Here is a 20,320-nt window from a genome sequence, read left to right on the forward strand (position 1 = left end):
CTCCACCTCTTAGCGGCTCTACATAAGTCAAAGCTAAAGAAAAAAAAAAACACACATATATATGTTTTTTTCTCACACTGGTGTTTTGGAAAACCCACATTTCAGCCCCTGCCTAAATGTTTCATTCTAGCTGCTGTCTCTTTAAGGCACCCTGCTCCACAAAACCCCCTTTCCTCTGATTGGCCAGCCCTCTGGACACCTATCTGAGGTATAGCTCTGGGCAGACCTTGGTGTTTGAGGTCTGTCCCATGTCATTAACCAGTTAGCAGAGCTCTGTGTGATGACCTCATCATTTCAGCAAAGCTTATGAAGAGCTCATGAAAACATTAAGAGATTTCTACAACATATGAATATGTAATACCCTGAAAATCTGAACACACTCAGAATGAACATCCAGAATCATTTACATCTATGTTTAAAATATGGGGAAGGAAATTAGACAATGCAATAAACTTAAGAGGGCGTTTTCTTAACAATGTAACATACAGGCACCCTTTGTCTGATCTCAAAACCTTTCTGACATCACACAAGTCCAAAGTGAAGAGATGCAGGATCCTCTTATTCACACAAGATGCTCTGACTAAGCCACTCACCTATTTATTCAAAAGGTACCCAGTGTACTCCTTCAGCAGCAGAATAAGAATAACTTAAGTAGTCCCCAGATGATGGCTTAAATAGACGGGTTAGGTGAAAAAAAAAAAGAAAAAAAAAGAAAAACAACAACCCTTAAAGAGTCTTTTATCCACTTCTTGTACCATTTCTAACTCCCAAAGTAGAAAGGAACAATTTACTCGGGTGAAAAACTTGAGGACAGTCTGTATGTAAGCTGTCAGTACTAAAAGCAAAGAAGAGCATGAGAAATGAAATGAAACGAGAAATTAAAAATAAGGTATAAAAAACAGCTCCCGTTTTTAACATGATGGGCTACATATGCTCAGTTACAGGGTGATGTATCAGTGAAATAATTAAGAAACATACTGTTCATGGAAGGTAATGAGTACTCTAAATCAAAAAATCCTAGACGCCCTCTTTTCCAAATCCCAGTTTAACCCTAATACCCCACTGCGTTATTAAAAAGGGGCTACATAGATAATTTTCTTAACACTGATAGAGCAGCATACATTAGTGAGTCCTTTGAACCCTCCAGTGGTATGGATTATCACTTTGTATCAGTCGTTCATCTCGAGACCGGCCAATCGGAGCGCTGCCTCCACATCAAAGAGAGTTTAGAAAAAAAAAAAGCTGCTGTTATTAAAACGCCTTTTCATCTTATTGCAAACTTACACTTCACAATATTTTCTGACCTAATTTCACGCCATATATCTCAGGCAATTTGAGGGTCCTGTGAGGAAGTGCTTGAGTCTTCAGAACGTGTTTGGGACGGACTAATTGAGGCATTGAGAAATGCCTTGTGTCTGTAAGTCATAATTGGCTGCTAGCTTCTCCTCGATGGTAATGGTTTGAACTTTTGAAACCTTGACAGTTTTAGCATATTTCTTCCATCGTTCCTATCTTTCTCTTGTAAGGCTGAGCTTTTTGAAAAGCTTTAAAGTTAATAAGCCAGAAACCACCTTATATTCAATATCATGTCTTTCTTGGTCTTTAAGACTTTTTCAGATTTCAGCAGAAATCTTGCAGCTAGCTTCCTCCCCACATTAATGGTTTGAACTCTTAACCTTGAAATTTTTCACATCTTTTTCAGCCTTTATATCCTTCTTCTTTTTGTTCAGTTAAGAAAAAAGATAAAGAGTTTAAGTTGAAAACCCAAGACAAAGAAAGGGCCCAAATTTGACATCCGTTATTTTTCAATAGCTCAACACTTTTCTGTTAACAAAAAAAAAAGGCTTCCTGCCAGCTCACATTGACTGATTGATATTTGAAATTGTGACAATTTAAGTATCTACTTTTCTCCTATCTTCCTTTTTTGCTGCTTTTTTCTACTAATAGTCCATCGGCTGCAAAAACCTGAAATGAAACGTTGCTGCTGCTAGCTTACTTGTACAACTTCAGTTTGAACTCTTTCATCCTGACAGTTTCAGCTTTTGCATTTCAGTCTTGATCAATCTAAAATTCTATGAGTTAATGACCAACAAACCATCTTACATCCAAGAAAATTTCATTCTGATAAAACAGAATTTATCAAACTTCTCTATGTTTCATGCTTACATATGTTAGCTTCAACTACGTAGTTAAAAATGTAATATCTCACAAGTTTTAGCATGATTCAGGTTTTGTGTTTCTTTAAATTAACCCCAAATTAACTTGCCTTTTTAGCTGGCAAGCAAGGCTTCTTTCATATGAAAAAAAATGTTATTTTTGATGCTAATAGCTTCAATCTTGAGACTGACGCTAGCTAGCCAGGCTTATGGGTGTAAAAACAAACAAAAACAATCCTTTAACAGACAAAGAAATTATATATTTTTCTAATCATCTATTTACTTGCATTCTCAAATTTCAATCAATAAACAAGAAAGACAAAGGAATATAACATTAATCTCACTGCCAGCTGCTAGCTGCTGAGCTGTAGACCCACAACATGTGGTGCAAAGGCCAAAGGTCAAATAGATGCTATCAAAACCTAGCAAACAAGCAAAATCGAGGCCACTTCAGCTCCTTAACTACATAAGGTTTGAGAAACATCTCCCTCCATGTTTCTCTCCCTTCTCCCTCCCGACCACATTGTCATTGTCAAAGCCTTTTACGCTCCAGTTGGCCGGAACAAAAGCGAGCAAGGTCGCCAGAGGCTTTTCCTGCTATGATCACTGTGCTGTTAGCAGGGGTTGATAAAGGGCCCATTAGGGCGCTGAATGGACACCCATTAAGAGGACACCCACACCAGTGAAGGAGCCCCAGGGCCAGACGGCTTTCCTTAGGAAATCTGATAGGCACCTGACAGACAGGGCCGCCTCGTCGCTGTGTATATTCTGGACTTAAAGAAAGAAAACAAAACTCCGAGCTTAGATAATTGGGAAAGGAGGAGCTTAAAGTGTGAATCTGTGCGATACAAGTGTGAAACTGGTGTTACTCACAAGCTGCAGCAGCCTCTGCAAATTGTGTCTGGCTTGGATTTCCCTTGCAAATACAGAGTGAAACCTCATCTAAACCAAAACAGAGAGGCCTGAACAATAGGTCATAGTTTAAGGACACTGAACTCAACTCCTACATCATTCCTCAGAAATTTTGGCTGATATAAAAAAAGTTAAAGCGTTGGGACCATAAAAAAACCTGACAACTTACAAATGGTCCAAGCCAAAACCCCAGCTGATATATTTCACTTCAAAAACAATCATCCATCAAAACTGACTCATCACTTTCCACTGACAGGAACAAAAAGATAAAAGTCCCGAAATGTCTCGAAATCCCTACAAATCAAAAAAGAACATAACGTTCAGGCCCTGATAAAATGATGGCTGTAAAAGGGTTTCTGTTCATTCTTCTTTTCATTTCTCCTTAAAGCCACAGTATGCACATAAAAAATGGCCTTGATTAAATAAAAAGGTAAAGAAGCCAGACAGGCTCAGGCTTCGGTGAGTCACGTCATACATCTATTCATTTAGTGCTGAATCCAAATTAAGACAGTGAAGGACACTGTTAGTTAAGAGGGGTTTAGCCAATTTAGTTCATTGTGAACATATTTAGGGCCTGTGTCCATTTACGTTATTCTTTTGTGTGGTGCCAGTTTATCCCTCCAGTACAAAACAAACACAGCAGAGTTATTTCAGCATTTTTTGCCTTTGGTCCAAAGACCTAAATGATTATTGTGTAAAGTTAAATATGGTTCAGTGTTTGGTACGCCACTGCCCTTATCGGATCACTTCTCCATCACCAACCAATCCAACCAAGGAGGGTCAGACTTCTGGTGTCCACTTTTTTAATCAAAACTGCTTAGATCTGTATGGAAACTATGTCTTAGCAATTTTTAAGTGACAACTTTTGGGTCCAGAGCTACTCTTAAGGCTATGAGTTGATTTCTACTAATTGTTTTTTTGAGTTTGCTTCGTAAACACCATTTAATGTAAGAAAATATTAGGCATACTGAGTTAAAAAAATAAAAATTAAAAAATTAAAAAAAACATTAGAAACTTAAGCACTGTAGAATAACTTTTGAAACCTAACTTTAATATTATATCCAAATTTAAAAAAAGGATTTTTTTTTTGTTTATGTAATGAATATGTGTATTTTTTATGCTGGGGCCATGGACTGTAAAAAAAAAAAGTAAGTCATCTTGCGCAGCTTGAAGTGAGGTTGCCACAAAAACTGCTCCCCCTGGTGGCTGGCTGCAGTATAGGTCAAAAAATCCAGCTCCCAAGCCATTCCAAATGGGCCGTGGTCAACCTAAAAATGAATACACCTCGTAGAAATGTTTCTCACGTCCGTTTGTTGTGCTGATTGAAGATATTGTTTGGCTACCTTGTATTCAAATCCTCTTTGTTCTGAAAAGTTTCGTTTTTGTTGGTTTTATGAGATAAAAAATGAGGTGTTGCCTTATGTTTAACTATGATTGACAGCTGCCTTTCTTGTGTATTTTTTTCGTGGATTGTGAAATATGTTAAAAGGGAAATCAAAGAAGAGATTATACTCTTAAAAGAAAAATTATAATTATTATTTTTGTCGCCCAGCTCCACTCAGATTCTCCCAGAATCCCTCACAGACTCTGGCTGCACAACTGCTGCCAATGGGAATTTTTGCTTCAAAACCGTAAAGTTGTAAATGGCAGAGCCACATTATCCACTCTATAAACAGTCTATGGTTGGGGCACTGAGATCAAAAACCACAAAGATCAGAAAAAGAAATTCAAGCTGTAGAGATCAAGATCAGGTTTTACTCAATTCAACATATTTTCAATGAAATAAAGTGACTCACAAAGCTCTAGACCAAATGGTTGAGTTGCAAGGTAAAAAGGTAAGCGCTGGTAAAAAGAACTGAAATTGAAGTTTTGGGCAAGTCCTCCTAAAAAAACCCAGTCAGTAAAAACAGGCTCTTACAGGAACAAATCTAAATGCACTATCAAAAAGAATTGGCACAAAAACTCACTTGTTTTGGCAGAAAACTAGTTCAAGTTGTTATTTCTAGTTGGATAGCCATCCATTGGGAACATGGTGAAGAAATGAAAAATAGTAGCATCTGTAAAGCCTCAAAAATCCTGATTTAAAACTTCAGACTTCAACATGAGCCAACTATAACTATACCAATCTCCCTCCACAGAGAAGAAATAGATTTTGATGAACAGGATTTTTAACAATCTATTCTTTTCTAACTCAGAGGAAAAGATGCTTTCTGCATTTATTGTCTCCCTCTCTGCTCCTTTCTCCTCAAAATCTCACACTCACACTTTCTTCCATAACTGTTCTCATAACTCTGAGCCAACATTATCAGTGCAATGCATGCAGAGCCCTCTCTGTATCTCCACGGCTCCGCTTCTGCAGTCTACCTGGATTAAACAGATCTTCAAATCCTTGGGAAGAAATTGAGGTTATGCTCGCCAAGATTCTTATCTATGGTTGTGTTCCTGTGTGCCCTGTGACAGCAGCCATTGCCTCCAAATGGAAAATGGACTCATTTATGTATTATTGACCACAGAAAATAAATCAATACAACAAAAGACAAAATATTACACAAAACAAAAATGGCGCCAACCAAAATCTGCAATTTGCATGAATTGAAAGTACAGTGCAGGTGGACGTCTTGCTGGCAGAGGGCAACATGCTGCAGCTCAACACGCTACCCTGATTCACTGCTCCTTATAGATGGGATTAGACAAAACCTTCCTTGACACTCAGAGGCCGCCATACTGTCAGAGCTTTCCCTCTCCTAACCTTTCACATGCTGTCCAGCGCATCAAAACATGCATGAAGGCAAAGCGCCGGGGGGATGGGAAGAAGGAATGCACAGATTATCAAGTAAGAGCAAAAAGGAAGGGACTGTTGGTCTGTGTTCATGAGTATGTTTACGTGCATCCATGTGCAGCCAACACAATGGTGTGCAAGACAATTGTGTGTAACTCCAGAGACAAAGCTGTGCTGTCAAAAACGATAAAAAAAAGTTTGCTCTCATGGAGAAGCCTAGTCTGCTGATAAATTATGCATACCAGAGCTTAGGAATATGGGGGGAGGCTGGCAGTCAGCTGTAGGAGGCCTCTGTGCAGTACAGTAAAGGAAGAGAAGAGGAGGACAAGATGTTGGGAGGAAAGTTCTGGGGTCGTTCAGAGGATACACGCTTAGAGGATGTGAATTAGAGACAGAAAAGAATCAATACTGGAAGCTAAAAGGATCCTATAAACAGAGATCTAGATGAAGAATTCAGAAAATGTAGGGCGAAGGCCAAATGCTAACTTGATTTCCGCTTATTCATTTAACTTCAGCTCAATGACTTCAACCACTTCTCCTTTGGATTTTAAAGATTTGTTATGGCTTCTAAATTTGAGTCCTGTTTATCTTTTTCAAAATTAGATTTTTAGGGCTTTTTATCCCTTTAATCAAAAAGGACTGGACAATGCATGGAGCAGGAAACAGGGTTGGAGTTGGGAGGGACAAACAGGAAAGAGGCCGCGGGTAATCTTCAAACTTCATGGTTCTAAACCTTTAGGTAATGTCAAAATTTAGTTTATATTATAGTTTAATGAATGTCTTAGATACTAAGAACAAATCTCTGAATTTCTGAGAATGAAGTGTAAGAACAACTGCAGTTCCTCAAGTGTCCACTTGAGACTCCAAAACTCAAAGAAACCTGGATTAAAAGTAGGGCTGCACGATTATCGCAATCGCAATCGCAATCGCAATCGCAATGTCAACACATGCAATTATGTAATCGCAAAAGAGGATATCGCAATCGCAATCGCAATGTCAGCACATGCAATTCAGATTTTTCTCCATGATAACCATGCAAGTCTGTAGACTCATCATGACACAACTTTTTTTATTAAATCGCAAGCACAATCGCAATCGCAATATTGTCCACCTAATCGCAAATCGCACCTTTTCCCCAAATCGTGCAGCTCTAATTAAAAGTCCTTTTAATCACAAAATACCCTCACATTTCCTAGGTTAAATTTTAAATACTTGTTAATTAGTCAAAATATTTAAAAAAAAAAAAAAGTTAAAAAAAATAATATATCCATTCCATTTATACATTTCTAGTAATAATTAAGGATTTGGTCAGCCTCATGGGGTGTGCGGCCTTAACCACTGAGTAATATGATGCCCAAAAATTCACTTTGTTCTAAAAAAGTTTTTTGTTCCTGATCTGAAAATCTAAAAATCTACCATAACATAATGAGTGCATCAGATACCATGAAGAGTTTTTGAGAATAAAGCTACTGCAGAAGTGGATAAACTGCAGTTCCTCAAGCATCCACTTGAGGCTGGTTCCAAAAGCTTAAGACCTCCATTGAGGCCAATATCAATCCTGTAAAGTCTGACCCATCCAGAAATAGCCAGAAAATACTATTTTTTTTATTAAGCTGAGATGTTAAACTTTTTTTTTTTTTTTTTTTTTTACAAAATCAACAATAAAGGAAAAAATATTGCTATATCATTTTTTGTGATGCATTTTTTTGTGCATACATTTTTTCTAATTCTTTATAAATTAGTAAATATGCATTTATTTTCAATGCAGAAAACACTTATTTAAAGAAATGAGTAACAATTTAGATGTTATTCTTACAGCAACTTTTTGAAAATTAGCGAGTATTTTCCTAAAAAAAATAAAGAAAGAAAAAATTAATTAAATAAAAACTAAAGTGTGTGGATAATTTCATGAGAGCAGCAATTTTGAAAAGAGCCAAAATACAACTTGAGCTGCCTGTAGTGGGATGATAACCCTTAATTGGGTAGACTACTGTTTTTTTTGACAGGTTTTCATTGAAATCATGTATCATGTTTTTGAGATAGAGGTCTTTGAAACAAACATGACACATTCTGCAATACAGGGTCAGAAACCCCTTTTATTGCAAAATTGGTTGCAGCCTTGTACAGAAAATGGTTTATGGTAGGGATACACAATGAAAGAGTGGAGGTGCAAATTTTTATGGGAGGTCAGACAAATGCTTTTTTTTTTTTGACTTTTCAAGATTAAAGTCAAAATTCTGACTTCAAAGAATGATAAAATATCAGAAAAACAAATGATGTTGTTGATGCATTCTACGGGATAATTAAGGGGGCTAATTTGATCGTCAGGTGGGTGTGTTAGCAGGCAAGGCTACAGTTTCAACTCCATCTATCTGCCACAATTTATAAGCCAGAAGTGAGTTAGCATTTCCATTGTACTGCCCAATATAGATCTTTATATACCTCTTTCAGAACCACTCAGCGCTCATTTTATCAGCTGTTAACAAAGCACTGTACTGTATTCACTGAAGTGAAAAAGAAAAGGTCATTTCTAAGTAAGGTCTGAAGGTATGTCTTTGAGTGCCATACATTGCGTCAAGTGGCATTTTCTGAACTTGTTTCCTCAGAAAACAAAGCCAGATCTTTTCACTTGTACAACACAAAGTCTCTGAGACCTCGTTTGCCCCATGTGGTGGTGCGGCTGCACTGAGTTTGTCTTTGCCTCTGTGACTTGTAAACAACAAGATTTTGTCAGTACAAAAGCCCTCAGACCAGACGGATGAATTACAACCCAATTTAAAGAAACCAAGGAGCATGACTGACGAAACACTCCAACTCAAACACCATCTCATTAAGAAAGTAGGAGGCAACCAGTTGGACTCAAAGAGACAGCAGCAGTGGAGAAAAAACAATGAGGGGCTGAAGATTTGGCCACAAACATTTAATGAGAAATGACAAGCAGGTTGCGACTGGTTTCTATTTGACCAGGAATGAAGTTTTGTTTTTGCAAGCCATAGGAATGAACACTGTGGTTTCTTCCTGCTTTTCAGATGAGCAGTCTGACTCTCAGTGAGGGCAAAACCTCCGCCAACACAGAGCCAAACACGCTGCCAAGTCAGTGCTACAGCCAAAGACATCATAGCCATCACTCCAAGAGAAGATCAATTTATTTCCTGACCTCGCAGACATGCCTTTTGGATTTCATATCAAGTGTCTCACTCTCTCATAGTTGAGGCTAACCAAAAGTTGAGAATTCAGACAGGGTCAGACCCAAAATCTGACAAACCATTTCTTGGCATTAGTATTATCTTTCAATTGAGACTCATGAAAGTCAATTATTCGTCAGATAATGAACACTTAAAAACACATCATCTCACATGACATCTTAAACAAGTTTAGGGTAAAATGATAACTTGATAAGGATTCTCAATAGTAATCATGCACGCATTTGTGGGTCTATGAATACAAAAATGGGTGTACGTTGCATGCTATATGCATAGCCAAGCTGTGTACAAATTTGTGGATCTATGTACCCAATTAGACATTTGTGGATTTTAGCTCACATTAGTAGACATATGTTAGCATTTGTAGATCTTTGTATACATTGGTACATCTATGTACCTGATAAAGACCTATGAACCATAGACTGTATAAAACATGGACGTAGCATCCGTGACGTCACCTGTCCTGAAACCGTGAAATGAAGCCAATCCACGAACACAGCCACATTCACTATGACCCCGGCTGTGAGTTTTTCTTCGAGCAGCTACAGGGCGCCTGGCGATCACATGACCTGAGCTGTGCCTCTGATTGGAAAATCAAACGATCAAAATAACTTATAAACCGCAGTGATAGAGAAAAATTCACTCACCGTACAGAGTGTGCAGATAGAGAAATCAGCATTTTAGACCAAAGCTGTTTTTTGAACCAGGCTGTAAATATGCTATTTAATGCCGTATAAGTCCATTTTTTTTGGCTGGGTGCCTACGTGGCTTCCAGTCTTTCTGCAGCCAGTCTCAAGCGGATTCTCAATGAACAGCAACTTTTAGCACTTTTGCATAGGCATCATTTTTACTAACTGGATGTCGCCCCTTGCTATGAACATATTTGTAGATCTACATAAATACTAAGGATCTATGTGCCCTAATGTGAATTTATGTATGCACCAGTGAATCTGTACATACATTTGTAGATAAATATATATTTATATATTTACAAATGTATGGAACTCTAATGCATTTTTGCATCTGTCTACCCATTTGTAGATCAATATATTAGACAAGTATAGGGAATCCCACAGATTCTAAACCCTGTCTGCTAGTGGGTTTTATGTTTGTGGGTTTTTTTTTTCCACTTTCTTTTTTTCTGGTGAAGCCTAAGTTTTATGTTTGTGAATCGTTTTGTTCCAAGAATGATCCGATAGAAGGTTAATATGGCATACTGGTTGTCCTAGTGTTACTTCTTTTGTTTGCGTTTTGTCTAGTGTTTTGATAACATTTTGTGAGGGAGGGGGCAGATGCAATTAGATTTTTCTTCTTTCTGCTCCTTTTCATTCATTTCAGTTTTTTTCCTTGTTTCTTATACTGTATGTATATCTTTTTAAATAACAAAATGAATGAAATATGACTATAACTATGAATATAATATATACACATTTATAGATCTAGTATGCATTTGTGGATCTATTCATGCATTCATGCATCTATTAACAGATTGATGAATTTATGTATGCAAATGTGGATCTATTTAAGTAACCTGAGTTGGAGTGCTGACGACACATTTGTTGGTAGTCATTCACATTTGCTAACCTGTTTACACCTTTACATACAGTTCAGCTGCAAAAACAGCACTGAGCTGAGCTGTGAATGGATTTGTGAAATTATTAGTTCATTATTTCAGTTATCAGAGATTCTTTCTGCAACTGGAGTCCACAGAGATGAGAGTGGTGACAGTGACACAGATGTTCCTGAACAACTTGCCAAAAGACATGATAATCAGAAATCTCACTCTTCATGCTTTTATTGGACACATTGTTCTCAAAAAAATAATATCAGCAGCTTTAATAGGAAGCAAAATCAGATCATCAACTTTTAAGAAAGCAGGCTCATGTGAAGCCTTCAGCAGAACCTGTCACTTCCCTGCTCTGTAAATGTATTTGACAAGACTTGACAAAAGCACACAGAGGGAGGAAGAGCGCTGTGTGGGATTAGAGAGACACGAGCTGGGGCTAAAAAGGAGAGAAAGCAGAGAACGGATGGAGGACGGAGAGTACGAGAGCCAGAGAAACACAAGGCTGCCTCTCTTTTCCAAGTATTCTAAACAGAGACAGCGTAGTCGGGCCACGCAAACCACACAAACACACACACGCACACACTCAGACCACAGCATCTTCAGAGGTACAATTTCACAGGCTTTAATTACAGCGGTCTGCAGCGTTTCTTATTTGGTTTGACAGAATCTCAAATCACACATGCTCCCTTACAAGGTTTGATAAACACACTGCAAACACACATTTTTATTTAAATTAACTTCACGGACGAATCAACAATAGGAGGCTTCTTTTATGTCTCCCGGCTGATAACAATGATACTGTTTTCTTTTCAGTGCTGAGTCAGTTTTCACGCTGCACACTGAATTTCTTTGTAGGAGTTATTGGACTGTTTTTACATGCTCCCAGTTCTGCAAATTTCCTCTTTAGATTCTGCATGCGTAAGAGCCTTTCTAACGCATTTTTGTCCAAGTTTTACCGTAGCTAATATATCATTCTCACTTCCCTCCAGTTGTTTTGTGTGGGATTAGTATTCTGCAATCATCCACACAGGTTTTAAAGTCTGATTCTCAGCCTTTGTAGAGAACCTTGAGTTTCTCCAAGGAGGCTTTTGAATAATGACCCTTCGGTTTCCAATACAAGCGCTGTGTTGAAAGTTGAAAAGAGAGGTGCAGAGTTTTACACGTCTTCTTCATCGTCTCATCTTCTCCACACAAGCAGGCACACTTGGTTCTCAAGCGGTCCAAGAGGGAGCTGAGAACTTAGTGTCTCCTGGTGTACCTTTTGTATCTCCTAAACACTGTTTTCTACACTCCTGCTCATTTACATTCACTGTACGGTGCAACGTTTCTCTTCCCTTTTCTTCAAGAATTCTCCAAAGTGAGGGAAACTAGGCCATTAGGCTGCAGCACGGCTTCTCCCAGGCTTCAAGTATCCTCTCACTTCCAATTCCCCTCTTTCTCTACTCCCTCCATCTCTCCACATCCCGTCTCACTCTCGCATTTCCCCCCTAAGTTGCCCGCGGTATCCCTTGCTCTTTTCCCCATTTTTTTTGTCATCTCTATCACATGACATTCTGCTTTTCTGCCTTTCTCTCTTGCTGCTCTTATTGCCTTGGGTACCACTGTGTCCTACCTCCAACTTGTATTTCTGCTGTTTCGTTCTGTACTCTCTCCTATCATCTATAATCCATGCACATACGCACACACATACACACACTTAAAGTTACACAGCAATTCAATAGACCAGAAAAGTATTTCCAGGCGCCTTCTGTTCCTATTCAGATGTCTTTTTTTGCCTATGGCAGATTTTAATGGGATTTTTTGGGTGCCATTTACTGATCATTACATACTTTGAAAGAGTGAAATTATGTTAATAGAAATGGAGTAGACATAGATATTCCAACTCAGTCTGTTTTTAAACACTATTAAACTAACAATGGGGCTATTAACATTGTTTTATGAAGGATTACACATTTACATAATGGAGCTATTCAGTGGCACAGCAGAAAACAAACAAATCCAAAGTATGTCATCGTTAAACCCCAATGCGATCATTTTTTATTTGAGCTTTTTTAACCAAAAAAGAATGCACACATGTTGCTGATGATATCTTAACGATCTCCAAACCATTGGCTACCATCTGACAACAATCCTGGCTCTGAAAGAGGAACTGTTTGGCGAATCTTCAGTAGTAGTGGGAATTCCAGCCTTTGTATGGGATCTGGATATTTTGGCTCACTTCATCATTGAGAAACGACTCTTTTTGCTTTCATCAGCCATTTGTAGCAACCAATCCAAGAGTAACCCTGTTTAAAATGATATTAATATAAAAATATTTATATTATACCATCAAGCACCAGTTCTCTGATCACCATCATCACCTCCACCCTGCATCTGATTGGTCGCACAACACACACACATTGACTCATCATCTGACTGTCTCTTGGAGTGATGTTTAAAATGATGTCAAAATATTACATGCAATAACTTAAATTTGGCAATATGGCTCTGTAGTGATGTATAATGTGCAATAGATGCGACTCTCAGAGCTTGCAAAATGAGGAAACGTTATGGCTTCTCATCAAAACACTAAATGTAAAAAGGTTTATCAATACACAAAATATTTATATTAACCAGGTTAGACTAAAATATGAGGCTACAAATACTACCAAATAAGGAGTCGTTTGGGAGCCGTTTGGGAGCCGTGTAAAAAGAGTCAGCTCTTGGTAAAGAGCTGAACCTCCCATTACTAATACATGGAATGCAAAATCCATAAAGCAGGGAGAGCACGCCTTATATGTCTCTCGAATGCATGCATGGCAAGCCAAGGCAGGGAGAGCAGCAGCAAAAACCTTAAGAGATACAGAACATAGCGAGCATCAGGGATAAATATGACACTATATTTGTGATTTGCCAATTGGATTCATTGATATAATCAGTGGAGTTGTCAGCTGAAAGGGGCTAGTGCTAGGAGCGGCTGATATTCTGCCAGCCGAGCTTGACTTTACAGCCTGCCTGAACTAACACAAAACTCAATTTCTGCTGCTGCAGGCAGTTAGTCATAAAAGACTTCAAGCAAAAACTGCTTTTTTTTCTGTTCATCCAGAGAGATTGTTAAATGTAAGGTTGTCATTGGACAGCTGTTTCTGTTCTGTTTCCTCTCTTTCTGTTCCTCTTGTTGATCTCAACACAGACTTACAGCGATGGACAATAACACAACAGAAACTTCAGATACTAAAATGTGACTCGTTAAACTTCTTTTTCTTTGCTCTGAGTGTCAGGATTACAGGCTGGACTGAGCTGACAAGAGGTGACCTTCAGTATGACAGTAGTCTTGCTCATATGGCGTGCAGGGATGTCTCACCAGCCTGTATCTAAAAACACCAATCTGAGTAACACATGCAAGGTTAAAGGCAAGAGGCAGAAAAACACAACTTATGTACATGAGTAGTTTGTTTAAGTGGTTAAAAATCACAGTTTTTTTCTTTGGCATGATAGTCAGGTAACAAGTCTCTGCTTTTAAGTAGAAGCGACCTAACAAGGAAATGAGCTTGCCTTCAGTTGATTGGCTTAAGGTGTTTGATGATGCTGACTCGTGATACAGCAAAAATTGGCAGTACGGCTCTGTTCCGAAAGCCCTTCGCTCTTCCACATGCTTAGAGGGATTGCCAAACCCTAAGAAGGGAAGAGCACACTGACCCTTTTGTTTGTGTGCATCCATGAAAAGCAAAGGCAGGGAGAGCAGCAGCACAGTCCCCCAGAGTACAGAAAAGAGTGGATGACTGTTCAAATATATTAATTTTTTAACGCTTTCTTAAAAAATCTGCAATAAATTGAACATTAACTGATATACAAGTCAGTAATTATCCTCCTCAAAGACAGTCCCTCTTTTCAGGAAGAAGCTGGATTTAAAGGTTTCTACTTTGTTAAAATAATGATGTCATGACAGACTATTGATCTGTCTGTGTTTCCTTACGCCCTACTTCCTCTTTCCCTCCCCCCACCCCCTCCTTGCCTCATGCCCTGTCTTGGTCCCTGTCTTGTCCAGGTCCCTCAAGGGTAATCTGCTGGTGTACCAGATGCAAGCGCTCATTAACCTGGTGCCACCTTCTAAGAGCCTCACTGGCCGTGGCACTCAAAAACAATCTCATGCATATAGAGCTGTGACAGTCACACACACAGAGGAAAAAAAAAAAAGGAAAACCAGACACACGCTCAGTGGTGACATAGCCTATTATTTTTAGGTGTAGGTGTTTGGCAAACACTGAAGAGAGCAGTGTGACAGAAAAGGATAAAAACTTAAAAGAGAAGGAGAACATGCCAGAAAAACAGACAGATGGAGGAGCAAGGGTGTGTCTCTACCTGGCCTGAGCCAGCGTTTCAAACAGAAGCCTTCATTATGCAGTCTGTTTTTTGTTCTTTTTCTTCCCCCCTGTGAAATCCCTCTCTCTTCTTTACAAAAGGAAAGATGGATCTTTCGCTTTCCCTTCCTTCACACTTCTTTCTCCAAGGCTAAAAACCTCGCATTTCCACAGAAGGAGACACCACACAAGAGAGGAATAAAAACCCTCAAAAATGGCAGCTGTCTCTCACATCTCTCCCCAATTCACACCCTCACACCCTCAGAGCTGCTAGCTGTCTCCAGATCTACCACAAAACACCACATGGGACCCTACCCACCTCCACCACTCAACTCCCCTTCCCCTTCTCCCCCGCATCCCACACACACGCCCCCTGCCCACCCGGGTGTCTGAGTAGTGGGTTGTGTGGAATAAATGAGCTCATTCATACAGTGTCGAGGAGCTCCATTCCTTCCCTGCCTGGCCCAATGTAAACACGCTAAAGGTAGCCTGTTGTATGCCACAGCAGCTTGCAGTGTTCTTGAATTATAACCGCCTCCTAACTGCTAGTTTTAGGGTGAATGATACTTGAAAAGTCATATTGTGGAGGTTGAAAGCATTTGCTTTGAGCATTCATTTGAGAGTAACTGAAAATAACTGCCGCTTCAGAGCGGCTTGACTTTAAATGAAGCTCAGCAGTTTGTCAGACTTCAGTTATGCTAGCAAAGTTTGCTCTTGGTGGAAGAGTTCAGTGATACAAACAGAAAGATACAGAAACACACTTTTCTTATACTTATGAGTGAAATAACACATGGTAAGTTTAATCTTTGGCTAGAATAGCTTTAGACAACTGGCAGGGCTAAGAAAAGCTAACATGCTAACAAATTAGCTCTTTGAAAAATTAAAATTCAGCCCAAGTTTAATATAATACAGCATTTTAATAGCATACTGGATCAAAACAAACAGATTATATTATGGATGTGAGCAATCGCCATATTCTGTCTTCATCTAATTGATGTTTAATTTTAGCTAGCTTGTAGCGGTGAAGTAGGCAACATTTGTGAATACAATAATCCTCTACTTTAGTTTAAAAAAGGTTGTTGTTTTTTTAGGGAAGGTTTATAAAATTTTTTACGGTGCTTTAAGGTCTTTTGGCTAAACTGTTCTCAAATGATTTAAAAATCGTTTTAACCTAGCTAGCTAGCTCTAGCCTGATTTTCAGCTAACTATCACTGTGGCTGGTAAAGTTGTCTTTACAGTAATTTGTCTTTTGGCTTTTTGAGTTTCCATCAATGAAACAATCAAGCTAACTAACCTTGCTAACTCACATAGTTTGTCTAGCATTATTTGGCTCACCATTACTTTAGCCACTTAAGTTGTTATGGTGAAAATATGTCTCTTGACTTTATCATGATTGTGTCAAGTAAGCAACCAAGCTAAGTATCTTGCTAAATAACAGTTACTATCTAGCTAGCTAGCTCACAGCCTTTGTAGCTTCCTAGCACAGACATGCTTTTTTTTTTTTGCTGTAAAATAAATGAAAAATCCAGTGTAAGATGCACTTTTAAAACCCCCTTTTCCTGTCTGAAATGTTGCCCATCCACTGATGAGACATTATAACAATACAAAATGTAGACAGAGGACTGTTTTGATTTAAGACTCCTCAGTTCAAGATGCTAAGTGACCAGTGGAGGCGGGTGCTGTGACTGTGGGCAAACCATCCATGGGCAGTGAAACCCACTAGCCACAGCCAATCACACAGGCTGCTTCACAGCTATCAAAGTTACCATAGCCTGAGCTCAACTGATATACCGTAGTTAGCAGGATTGCGAACCCCACATGGAGAAAACAGATGGTACCAGAAAGAGCTCCAGAGCTCCACACAAGCTGCTCGAGGTGTTTGCTGAGCACAATGGAAATCATTGCAGGGAGACAGTTAAAGCCTATTTCCCTCTGACAGACCCCCCAAATACACAGGGTATCATCTAAACCTGGGAAGAGTTGCACCAAAGGGGAAAGTCTGTTAAAATTAAGAAATGCAACTCTCGGCTTCCAAAGGAGAAAAACAAAATCAACAATCTCTTCCTTGAAACCTTGTCTACAGAACATTTTCAAGCCTTCATTTCCAGTAAATGTTTCTGACTTTAAGTTTATTCCGTGTGTCAAAACACGAACCAAGTGATTAATTCTCTCCCACTTCTGAACACTTGAAATATCTTTGTGGATTAATTATCCAATAATGGAAGTAAGACAGCAATGATAGGTCTTCTAAATGTTGCTTTGCGGTCTAATTGTGTTTGTCACACACTCCAGAGGGTCTGCATACTTCATTAGACAGTTTCCTCAGGCTCAAACTCTTTCTTCTCTCTCCTTTTCTTCTGTTCCATATTCCTACTCTCAGTGAAATCCATCTTCTGCTGTCTGTGAATGTTCTGCACCATCAGAAAATCTTGCTATCTGTGTATGAATGGACGGACACGGACTTTAAAGCTAATGAGGAGCTCTGTCAGCATTTCATAGAGTTTTACTGCTAAGTGTTAGAAGTAGAAGTTAAGCAGGAGTGTGGTGTAAGTTAGCATAGATAGCTGCCTGAAACTAAGGACCTGACTCTTGGAAATCCCCAAATTTCTATTGTATGTATCATGGAAATGAATTTGTCTTCCTGAAAATCACTTTCTGAGCAAGAATAACACAATAGGAAAAATACAGACTTGTTTACCAAACCGTTGCAGCATCTATACTGGCACATGGGTGTGTTTCCCAAAGCTTTTCATTATAACTCAACAATGCCGCCTACATACTTCAAAACCACTCTGTTAAAGGCCTCCACCAAACATTTAGCTGAAGCTGAAATATGTACTGTGTATGTTTAAAATGCTTGTTTTCGAGTGCTAGAGAAGGTCATATGCTGAAATTAATTAGCTTAAATAATAAATCATTGCTATAAGTATTGGAGATGTCGCCAGAATCTCATTTCCCAATGTCTTCAAATCTACTCCACCCACCATCTCATCAGCAAACTGTGAAATGTAATTGAATTTAAAGTGGAAAAGGCAAGCAAGGAGAAACCATTTAAAAAAAAAATAACAGAAAAGACTGATTAAAAAAAAAGGGGATAATCATCTACACCTCACGCCCAGCAGGGATTTATTCACAGAGGTATCCAGAGATTTCATAAAGCCATTTTTTGTGGTGACCTTTGTTACGCCTCATTACACAGTCTAGTTTCATTTGTAATTAATTAGGTGTTTCTTTTTCTTTGTGTAGCACTGGTAAACACACAAACACAAAATGAATTCCAGGGTACTTGTTTTTCACGTGTTGTGACAAGCACATATTATTATACTTATTCACACTCTGAATAATAGAAAAGGTCAAGGTCAGTTCTCATGAGTTCCCCCACATTACAACAACTGTTCAGCTGCAGTTTTACAAATACAAGAGCAAGAAAACAGCTTGAAACAGTGACCTGAATCTAAATTTCAAGAGACTTGAGACTGGGACTAAAATCTTTGAACTGCCAAACATCATAAATCCAAACAGTCAAGGATTTGTGCAGCCGTAAAAGAGAGACAGAAATAACCAGTGGGACTTGAATCTCTGCGACTGACAGTGCTTGTAGAAAATCAGTGACATCTAAAAGACCAATAAAACAGCATGTAAAGTTCAAATAACACGCAAATGGAACAACACCGCTGTGTATTTCCCAATAAAAGAGAATGCTTGACACTTTGTTCCCCATGAATCCCTGTTTAGCGCCACACAGGCCTTTTATTTCAACGCCACCTCAATGCTCCCATCATTCCGACAGAGTAACCGCAGCCTTACCTTTCATACTCCAGGTTGTCATGATCACAGCGGGCATCCTTGTGCTTCTCCCAGTCCTTCCCATGGCGGCAAGTCGTCAGAGACACAATGTCCTTGCCGTTGTGGATGTGATGAAGCGCGTTCCTAGTGTCCGATCCAATGCCTGTGAGGTAACGTTTCCCTTTAAACATCAGCAGGTACTTCCTCCTTGGAGGTATAGTGTTCCTCACAAGCCAGCCCCGCTCTCCGCCTTTCTGTGGGTGATCCTTCGAGAAAAGCGGGATGGAGACGTCAAAGCCTGGCCTGAAATGTTCTGTGTTCAGGCTGGCTTTAGCTAGGATGGCCTGGCCGATATTGAAGCCCAGATCCTCAGTGTAGTTAGGCCAGGTGCCTGAGTACAGGTTGAAGATGAGGTGGTTCCGCCCGTCGTTCCACAGCGGGTAACCACGGATGCGTTCGTCCACATTGGGAACGAATTGTCCTGATAGTTGGTCCCGGTCTAAGGTGTCTATCCCAAGCACAAACAGGCATGCTTCACGAGGGTCTGTTGTGTAATACCGGGACTCACCTATCGATGTCAGGATCTTCCTGTAGCTTTCCGAAACACGCTCATTTTTCTCTGATGGATATATATAGACCCTGAACCCTTCCCTTCCTCTGCGGCGACACCGCGAGAAGTCAAAACAGGTCTCCATACGGCAACGACTGTCCTTATAGATGGCAGACCATGCTTGGCGGCGCTGACGGGGCGACTCAGCCGTCCCGGGGTCCGTCTGGAGCTCATCCAGGTGGGCATAGCGGGGCAGGAAGGCCTTGTCAGTCCAGTTGGGCCAGGGGCGCACCACTTCCCCACGGTGCCGTGTCAGCAGGCGAAGCAGACGCAGCTGGGCTCCTCCACCCCAGTAAAAGAGCACCAGCCAGCAGCACGCACACAAGCCCAGCAGAACATACTTCTTACGCGCCTGCATGGGGGCCTGTCACAGTCTCTTTTTTCCGCTCTGTCTCTCTGTTTCCTCTCCTCAGCCCCTCAGCTCAGTAGCCTCACAGGGGCGGGGGCTGGTTTGTGATTTCTAACAAGGAGCTTCCAACGGAGGACAATGTGTTAACAAGGACATCCCTGCCTCTGAGTGCCCGGTCCACTTTGCCATTTAGGAAGATGAATTCTAAGTAACTTACTCCCTACCCTCAATCTCGTCCTGCTTCCCCATTTGCTCTCCACTGTACTTTCAGATGAGTGAATTAGCCTGTCTCTGCTGCTGCTGCTTCTGTGTGCATTTCCTCCCTTGCCCCGTCCAGTTGAGAGTGATGAAAGGTGATTTCTCCGCTCTCTCAGGCCAAGCTTGCTGCCTCATGGTGCCTGGCGCGACTGCTGTCTGCAGGGCCTCTCCTGGGGAGGAGTAAACAAACAAGAATACAGATCAGTACACAGACAGAGTGGCCACTCTGCAACCAGCGAGGAGGAACACTCTGGGGTTGATCATGAAAAATCTGCCTCAGGAGACATCAGAAGTCACACTCAAAGGGTAGCTACATCAAACTTTTATTTTATTTCTATTGAGGAGACCTGGGACCACAAA

At 40.0% G+C, this 20,320-nt stretch overlaps 1 protein-coding gene across 3 annotated transcripts in view; it reads right to left on the reverse strand.

The window, feature by feature from the left end:
- The window catches only part of ext1c (exostoses (multiple) 1c), a 127,224-nt gene that overhangs the window by 83,915 nt on the left and 22,989 nt on the right, over window positions 1–20,320 (reverse strand). For all 3 annotated transcript variants that reach the window (XM_074686650.1, XM_074686649.1, XM_074686652.1), the window contains exon 2: window positions 18,765–20,130. In XM_074686650.1, coding sequence (XP_074542751.1) covers window positions 18,765–19,711 — 947 coding nt within the window. In that variant the 5' untranslated portion in view covers window positions 19,712–20,130. The remainder of the gene's footprint in view (window positions 1–18,764; window positions 20,131–20,320) is intronic.

This window comes from Halichoeres trimaculatus, unplaced genomic scaffold (genome assembly GCF_033239565.1).
Source record: "Halichoeres trimaculatus isolate MK-OKI-2021-1 unplaced genomic scaffold, fHalTri1.1 fHalTri1_scaffold_14, whole genome shotgun sequence".
NCBI classification, from domain to species: domain Eukaryota; kingdom Metazoa; phylum Chordata; class Actinopteri; order Labriformes; family Labridae; genus Halichoeres; species Halichoeres trimaculatus.